Genomic DNA, 9,362 nt, shown 5'->3' on the forward strand with positions numbered 1-9,362 from the left:
TATATATAATTAGATATAAGCTTTTTTCCCCGGTCTCGTATGAAAAAAATAATATATTTTTATCCACTAAAACTGAAACTAGACGAACAAGGAGAATTCTTTTTGATGATATGTTAATAGATGATAATTTGTTATCAGTGCAACGAACATGATAGATGCACTTATACAACAAGAGCGTATTAATAAATTAATAAATTAAATATTAATATAAAATAATTTTAGAACTGCGTTCATCGGAGCATGTACGCATTAGTATATAAGTATCTATCGTTGTGAGTTGAACTAGCAGTTTAGTATACGATTTCGTTCTACTACGATTCAACAAAAATAAGTGTGCATATATTACGTATGTATTAATTAAAACAATTTTTATTATTGTTCATGCTTTTAAATACTTATACTTTTCTAAAAATTTAAGTGTCTTTTTTATTAAATTATCTTCAATTACATGATAAGAATATACTATTTTTTATAAAACTTTTAAAATACTTGTAAGAAAGACATGTTAATATTTTACAAATACACATTACATATTTTTCTTTTTTAGTCTATAGATTTCTTTTAAAGAAGGTCCACGCTTACAGCGATATTGGGATATTTCTAGCTTATTTCTGAATACAACTTTATCATATATGTTTGATTTTGGTCTTAAATTTTGCTATAAGAGAAATTTTAAAATTTTCAAAATTTGGAAAGAGGAGGAAGATTTCGAAAAATATGACATTTTCGAAAAATCGGACATTGTTATAGAGTACATTCAAAATGCTTTTAAACTTTTATTCAAAACTTTTTTATATCTTTTACCGTTTCGATGGTATTAGCTCAAAAATAAAAAAAACCGAATTTTTTTCAAGAGAGTGTTTCATTCTCTTAATGATCGTATGGATGCGTAAAAAAATACGTGTCTCTTATTTTGATTTAGACTATAACATAGCTCATCAAAATCGAAGGGAAAGAACTTTTTTTTTCTTCCGACTCTTTTCTGAATTAAATGGAAGCACATTTTTACATAGAATACTAGAAAATACAGACTAAAGGAAAACGTATACAATATAATATATATATATATATATATATATATATATATATATATATACATATATATATATATTGTACGAATTAATACAATTTAAAAACTGCAGGATTTAATGAATCTCTTAAAGCAAAGTATTTTAAAAGTATTACTTAGACTAATTTGTATTATTTAATGAATAATTTTTATGTCCAAAAATGCTCTTTTATGAGGAGGATAAGAAATATACAATAAAAAATTGTGTTTCTTCCAGTTCATAAATCATATCCTGCTTTCGAATCCTCTTTCTGCTTTTCCGACCTTTCTTCATTTTTATCTCATTCTTTCTTTCTTTTTCTTTGTTTTTCTCTCTTTTTCTCCCACTCTCATACGCTTCCACAATGATCTAGTTTCCATCGAAGTCTTCAATCCGCTTCGATGCGCATCGAATGTACTGTTTCCACTGGAAGTATAATAGAAACGAGAAAGCTAGATATTTCAGTAAAGTCAACCTCATTTTTGCCTTTTTGAATATAAACAAACATAATCGACAAGTAAAGTAGTGGAAAAATATAACGTAAGAGATAATATTAAAAATAAACATATTGATGAAAAAATTTGATGGTATTATCAGCGGACAGCATTGTAAGCAAATGTAAAAAAAAAAGAAGAAAAGAATAAAGAATTGTTCTAAATATCACTGACGGAATCAAAAGTCTTACAATCTAATATAGATTGTTATGTTTTGTAGTACTCGAAGAAAGACAAAATGAAAACTATCATTTTCATCGCTTGCGTATTGGTGAGTACAAAACAGTGAATGCATAAGAAAAAAATAATATTTTATTAATTCCATTGCAATTATTTACATATTTTATGACAGATTAAAAAATTATAATAATGCATATATGAAATGTATATATTGTAATTTCGATATAACCTTGCTTGTGAAATATACTCAGTTAGCCAAGTCTGCTCGAACAGATTTCGCCAAGTGCTTGCTAAAAATTGTCAGCAAAAAGGCTACAATTTTGCTACAAGAGTTGTTATTACCTGATTAAGCTGGCAGATTGGCGGTAAAAACCGAGCAAAGCTTGCTGACAAAATCCGACAACAAATTGACGGCAAAAAGCAAGCGAAGCTTGCTGCATTACTTGACGTCAAATTGGCGGCAAAAACCAAGCAAGATCTGCGCGCACAAAATTTGACGTCAAGTTGGCGGCAAAACCCGAGCAAAATCTGTGCAGGAAAGTCTGATGACAAATTGTCAGCAAAAAGCAAGCAAAGCTTGCTGCATGACTTGACGTCAAATTGGCAGCAAAAACCGAGCAAGATCTGCGCGCATAATTTGAAGGCAGATTGGTGGCAGAAACCGAGCAGAACCTGCATAATCGGTATTTAGATGCCTTGATTCAATAGTTCCTTCGCTTTCCGCTACGCGATGCACGCTTTCTCACAATCAAATTTCTGTTAGAAGTAGATATAAAGCCTGCTAGTGGCTATTAATAAAAGATCTAAAGTATATTTCTATTGGTTTAATTTTTGATATCTCATAGAAGCCTAATATGAGAATATTAAACTGATTAGAATCAACAGGATAAATGGAAAATTATCCTATTTGAAGCATAAAGCAAGAGTTTAATTATCATATAAATTATGTCTCAATTTTATAAATTAAATTTAATTATTTTCACAATTTACTTTATTATTAATTTAATTAAGTTGAAAGAGAATTTGCTACGTGAGATATAACTACGATATAACATTACATTTCATAGTTATTTATGAAAAGAAAATTATAATTTACAAATAAAACTTATTCTGTAAATTTTATTGCACTTTGGTCAAAAGCAGATTATGCTCGGTTTCTATCGTCAATATGCTGTCAGATTGCGCGCGCGCAGATCTTGCTCGGTTTTTGCCGACAATTTGACGTCAACATGTCAGCAAGCTTTGCTCGGGTTTTGTCACCAATTTGCTGTCAGGTTATGTCAGCAAGGTTTGCTAGCAAAACACGAGCTTAATGTGGACACAGATGGCTATGGATTTGGTGTGGAATTTTGATTAAATTTGCTGCCAATTTGCACGCAATTTGTTAACATTTTGCTTACTGGGTACATTTTCCATCTATTACAAACATCTATTTGATAAGAACACTTGCATTAGAAGAAAGAATGCATCAACTGAAAAGTTAGGAAAAAGAAAAGAATTTACTTCCAACTTTACTAAATTACATAAAAATTACATAAACAATTGTATGGGTTGCTCATTAAAATTTCAAGATAATAGAATAATTATATAAAGAGCAAAAAGTCATTTTATTGATATAAGAGATGTATCTTTCTTCGAAATTTCATGTTAAAGAAGTTTCGATTAAGAGTTTTATATTTTTGAATCTTGATATTGAATATATTAATTCTTGAATGATTTTACATATCATATAAGTCATTGCATTTCTCTAAAATAAATTTATTTTATAAAATTATATAATTAAATTTTATTTAAAAAATAAATTAAAAAGTTCCATGTGTATTAAAAAAAAATAATGCTATTTAAAAAATCTTGAAAATACTTTGATCTGAAATAATACGTTCTTGATGAATCAATATATGCTTAATGAAAAACATATTTTTGAATTATCAATATTCTTGGAATTGCGTGTAGAAAGATTAAAATAAGTTACAATGTATTTTAATATATACATATATTGACGATCAAAATTTCGAATTTGAGAATTTTGATTGTATAGAGAGTAGCTTAAATATATAAATTTTTAATCATTTCTATTCTAAATTTGACAAAGAAATGTTATTCTTTTAAAATGTAATTTTTATATGTACATTCTTAGAAATTTTTAAATAGGATTATTTTGGATTCCAGGCAATAGTTCGTGCCGGTGAGGCTATAACCGGGAAAGATTTTAGAAATTACTTAACGGAATGTGAGAAAGAATTGCCGAAAGAGCTGAATCTGTCAAGTGAGTCTGCCGCGTATCAATTATTAATATTAAGTAATACTATGCTACAAGTTGCAATTTATAATAAATTTATTGAATAATATTGTATTTAAAATATATTATATCATCCTAATTTTTATATTAATTGAGATAATAAATTAACTTTTATACGCTTACTATGCTATCGAGCTAAAAAGATTTCCAATTTTATATAAAACAATCAAATTAATAGCTTTATTTAAAATAAAATTTCATAGAGATAAATATATGACATTAATCTATTATACTAATCTATTAAAATATAAAATATAATAATTCTGTCAACAATACATATTTAACATTAAAGAGAATCAAAACTAATTTATGGTATATATACATATATATTGTACTAATATTTATCTTAAAGCTAAATTATCTTAATTTATCTTAAAGCTAAATTATTTTTCATAAGATGATCATAGTTTTTTAGCATTCCATCATATAACGGTTAAGTTGACATATTCTTTTGTTCTTGTAATCTACTAGCGGAAAAACATTCGATTAAACTCCTATGAATTCTTATTTTTTATTTGTTATTCTAATAATATGTATTATAATATTTTTATTACTTAATTAATTATTTATTTAATGTTCAATTATCATATGTCATTATACTAAAATTATCATGTGATATTTTAAAAGAATCAAGAATTAATGTAAAATTTCATGTTAAAATATTTATAATAATAGAAACATTGATATAAAGCATATTGATATAAAGCAAATTTTGAACAAAAATAACATTAGTGACAAAAAGAATATTAGTAAACTATATATATAAAAGTCTAAATAGATTTCATCTATAAATTTAATTATTTGATCACAAAATTTCTCGTGGATGCCTATTTTAAACTATATTATGAAATTTGTTATTTTAGAGGAGAATAATCCTGCTGTGGTCTATTGTGCGAGCAAGAAAGTTGGCGCAGTATGTATATTTATATATTATGATTTTACAATAAATATTTACTTCTGGAAGCGAATTAGAATCTTCCTTTTCAATAAAAAAGTTGAGATTGGCAAATATTGACGAGATCATGATGTACATATAACATTTAATTCTATGTATCTTTCCAAAGATTTTAACTCATTGTTTATTAGGAAAATAAATAATTAAATATTTGAATATCCATGTGTAAACAAGAAGATAAAGACTAATAATAGCTATGCAATATTACTCTCTATTTTGAATTATAATAAATACATAAGATATATTTTTATATTAGTTATAGAAATACAAATGTCAAATTTCATAATTGTAAGTTGACTAGCGGAAGTGTAAGCATATAAAACTTAGAAAAAGCATTTATAAATACAAGGTGTTTCAGGTCAGTTTAGAGAAACTTCAGGATCTTATAATAATAGGAAATTGAATTTGGAACAAAAAAGTTCCTGTAAACATATGTCCGGAAACGCTTCGTTAAAAAGTTATAACTAATAAATGTCAAAAAATCACGTTTATTTGATAATTTTTAAAAATAATCCTTTATTTATTTGAAAAAAGTAATGAAATAAATCTGATAGGTAATTAAATAACAAATTACATTATCAAACACCTGTCAACACTAGAGACATCTTAATAAACAAAATAACAGATGCAGCTCTTCAAATAAATCAACAAAGGGACACACTTGTACGATGCAGTGAGTCAATATTGCGTAAATGCCAAATATGCATTAATGAACAGATCATTTTGGACAATTTCGATTCGGAATGTTCATGTTAGAAATGTAAACAAAAGTGCCTATGTGATTTACGAACGCTACAAATGTAGTGTTTACCTAAAGACCTTCGAAAGTTTGTTTTCACAGTTTCTGTTTCTTTCGTTGTTTTGTGCTTATTTTCTTTTGAACGCCTTGTCAGAATTACACAAATGAAAATAATGTAATTTAGTTTGTTATTTAATTATCTATCAGATTTATTTCATTACTTTTTTCAAATAAATAAAGGATTATTTTTAAAAATTATCAAATAAACGTGATTTTTTGACGTTTATTAGTTATAACTTTTTAACGAAGCGTTTCCGGACCTATGTTTATAGGAACCTTTTTGTTCCAAATTTAATTTCCTATAAGATCCTGAAATTTCTCTCAACTGACCTGAAACATCTTGTATAGACAAAAAAATATCGAGTATATTCTATATAACAAGAACTCAGCAATCTATAACTACCATAATAATATCAAACTTTTTTAATTTTTACAAATCTTTATATTAATCGTAATATCAAAATCTATTGCAGGTTTTTCATTAAATTTTTCTTTTAATAATTATTTCTTAACTGCGAAATAATCTTTTAATAATTATTTCTTAAATGCGAAAATTCCTCTGAGAAGGAAGAAATACTTGATATTATAAAAATTCTTGTCTTACATAAAAAACACTCATTATTTATTTTAATTGCTTATATAGCTTTTGAATAAACTGTGAGCGACAATAAAAATATGTTGAAAGTTTTAGAAATAGAATTTGTTGAAAAATTTAAAACCATAATTTTGAGAGAATGCCAAGATCAAGATTAAGGAGGACAAAAGCATTCTCCAAAATAAATAAATAAATAAAATAAATAAATTTTCACAAAAAATGTATAATTTTTTATTAATTTTTTAAATAATTTTTTTGAACGAAGTTGTATAATATCGTAATTGAAAAGTTTATATTGATTTTAGATTAATGATAAAAGTCCACTCGATAAAGACAACTTTCATCATATTTGTGAAGCTCTCATCTCGAATTCGGTCAATGCAGAGCGGTGCAAAAGCATAGCTAACATGTGCGTCGATAAAGGTAATTAATATTATATAAATATTATATAAATATTATATAGTATAATATATTCTATATAATTTACGTAATATCATATAAATTATGTATCATTATGATTATTATTGTTATTACATATATTACATCAATAAAGGTTATAATATTACATTTACATATTAATTTTATATACATATATTACATATATACGTATGTTACATTAATAAAAATAATCGATGTATGAATCAGATACATATTTCTTATCTCTTTTCAAAAAAGATAATTGAATAAATAAAAAATAAACTTTTTGCTCTATAATTTAAATATTTTTTGTACTTTCTCTATTTCTCTTGTGCTCTTATAATTAATAATCTTTTAGTAATTCTTTCTCTATATAATTATTTTGTTGAAAGTATTATGTTTCAATTCATTAATGCTTTAGCATCAATTAACTCAATATTTATATCTATTGTAATGATTCAATATATTTAATTAATTTTCGAAGAGAAAAAGAGGAGATATTAAAAAAATTATAAATAATAATGTAATAAGTGCAAAAATAATAAATATAGAAATTTAAGCATTCAAATATTTTAAAATAAAAATGAAAGAAAATTAAACTAATTAAAAATTAATCGATGTAATTTTTCAAATGCAATTATAGTAATTGTAAATATTTTCAATTATTCCAGAAAAATTATGTATCGCAAAATATGTTTATTTAATATCTACAAAAAATGAAAATAAATGTAATCAATTAATATTTTTTAAATTATAAATTTAGTAGTTGTTACAATATAGATTGATATTATAATATAGATTGATAATCAATATAGATTGATATAATTCTCTTAAATTATATAAAACTGAAAAAAAGTTTTAAGCGGTTTTCTTCTTTCTTTCAGCACTAAAAGAAAACACAGCAGACAATACCGCCCAGAAAATGAATTCAGTAATTTGTGGAATAACAAACGGTGTAGTGGGACTTATCGATTCATAAAAATAAAGAAGGAACTTATTGACATACATGTATTGACTTGTATATACTTCTATTGATACATGTATATACTTCTTTTATTTCATGTAATACTTCTTTTATTAAACGCAATTTTTATCTGAATAAAACAGATACTAATAGTAAATTTGAGGAGAAAAATCACATCATTTTGAAACAATCTTACCGCGCGGGCGCACGTTTCGAGTAGCCTTTGCCGCGCGCCTACACACTCATCGCTCCTCCCCTCCCCAATTACCGCTTCACCGTGCGCCGCCATTATGTTACAGTGAGACCGTTTTCGCCGCCGTGCGCTTCTAGTCACGCGCATTGGCCGATCTTTTTTAATTAATATCTCGAAATTTTACGTGGTTTCTTGCAAAATGGTATAGGATTTTTTAGTTCAGCTTAGCGATATCTATTTATGATTTTCTTGCGAGATAGCTGGAACTCCCTGTATATTATTGTAATTACATCTTGGAATCTTAAAATTACATCAAATAAAAAATATTTCTGAAATTTATATTAAATAATATGTAAATTTATTATTTATTAATTGCTTTATGTGAAACTTAATTTTCGGAAAACATTTAATTTTTAAAAGTTATTGATGTTCTGATACATTTTAAACAAAAGAAAATTGATTCAAAAGTCGCAATATTAAAAAATATATATAGTGCTTAAAATCCAGTTAGTTATCCTTTAATGACGAATTTTAAATGTTGAATTTTCTAATCAAATCGAAATTGATTTTCCTCGTCTTTAAATATACAATGTATAACAAGGCGTAATATAGTAATCATCTTTTAATAATCGAAATTTATATTTGCACCATCTTGGTTAAAAAATAATTTTTAAAAATAAAAAAATTTATATACAGGGTATCGCAGACCACCCGTATCAGCCAAATATCTCAAAAACTGAGCGCGGCAGACAAAAATATTTCAGACAAAAGTTGTAAGGTTTCAAGTAACGCATTACATGGTGATATCAGTATGACCTTGAAGAGTGTTATCAAGGTCACGTAAAGGTCACCTTGAATTCTGTAAACGGAAACCTCAATTTTTTATTACATATTCTTGTAGTTTATCTCGAGGGCTTTCCAAAAGCTCCTCCCCTCCCCAATCACTGCTTCGCCGCGCGCCGCTATTATGTTACAGTCAGACCGCCTTTGTCGCCGCATACTTCTAGTCACGCGCTTTGGCCGACCTCCTTTAATTAATTTTTCGTTAATTATTGCGAATATCGCAAAATAGTATAGGACTTTCCTTTTTAATTCGAGCCAATCTACCTTCACACTTCGGGACTGCGAAAAATTTCCAGACACCTTGTATATATATTTATTTATATATATATGTATGCATTCCAATGTATATTTCAATATTTAAAGATAATTTTAAAATAATAACAGTTAATTTTTTTATGTACACGAAAAATATTGATATATAAACGTGTCCAATTTTTTTATGTCCAGTAATCTCTATAATTTCTTGTTTTATAAGATATTCCTTATTGTTTTGTTTGTATCATTATAAAGTTTATACTTTGCAATAAAAAAACATTTCTCTTTTTACAGAGGACTACTCATTTTAATAAAAAAG

The 9,362-nt window shown here is 26.1% G+C and overlaps 1 protein-coding gene across 1 annotated transcript; it reads left to right on the forward strand.

Moving 5' to 3' along the window:
- Nucleotides 1-257: 257 nt before the first annotated feature.
- LOC145968151 (venom allergen 2-like) lies at nt 258-7,909 on the forward strand. The gene is made up of 6 exons (XM_083093431.1): nt 258-346; nt 1,764-1,814; nt 3,893-3,989; nt 4,886-4,935; nt 6,677-6,794; nt 7,673-7,909. The coding sequence occupies exons 2-6, from the start codon at nt 1,782-1,784 to the stop codon at nt 7,765-7,767; spliced, it is 393 nt and encodes a 130-aa protein (XP_082949557.1). The 5' UTR covers nt 258-346; nt 1,764-1,781; the 3' UTR covers nt 7,768-7,909.
- Nucleotides 7,910-9,362: the final 1,453 nt, after the last annotated feature.

The sequence above is a fragment of the Camponotus vicinus genome, unplaced genomic scaffold, assembly GCF_025532165.1.
Source record: "Camponotus vicinus isolate PSW18456_S1 unplaced genomic scaffold, iyCamVici1.0 SCAF_3, whole genome shotgun sequence".
NCBI lineage: Eukaryota > Metazoa > Arthropoda > Insecta > Hymenoptera > Formicidae > Camponotus > Camponotus vicinus.

Excerpts from the sequence above, each read along its gene's own strand:
- LOC145968151 (XM_083093431.1), top strand. The coding sequence starts at position 1,782 with ATGAAAACTATCATTTTCATCGCTTGCGTATTG. Across the intron at positions 4,936-6,676 it reads CGAGCAAGAAAGTTGGCGCA|ATTAATGATAAAAGTCCACT; the intron begins GTATGTATATTT and ends TATTGATTTTAG. Across the intron at positions 6,795-7,672 it reads TAACATGTGCGTCGATAAAG|CACTAAAAGAAAACACAGCA; the intron begins GTAATTAATATT and ends TCTTTCTTTCAG.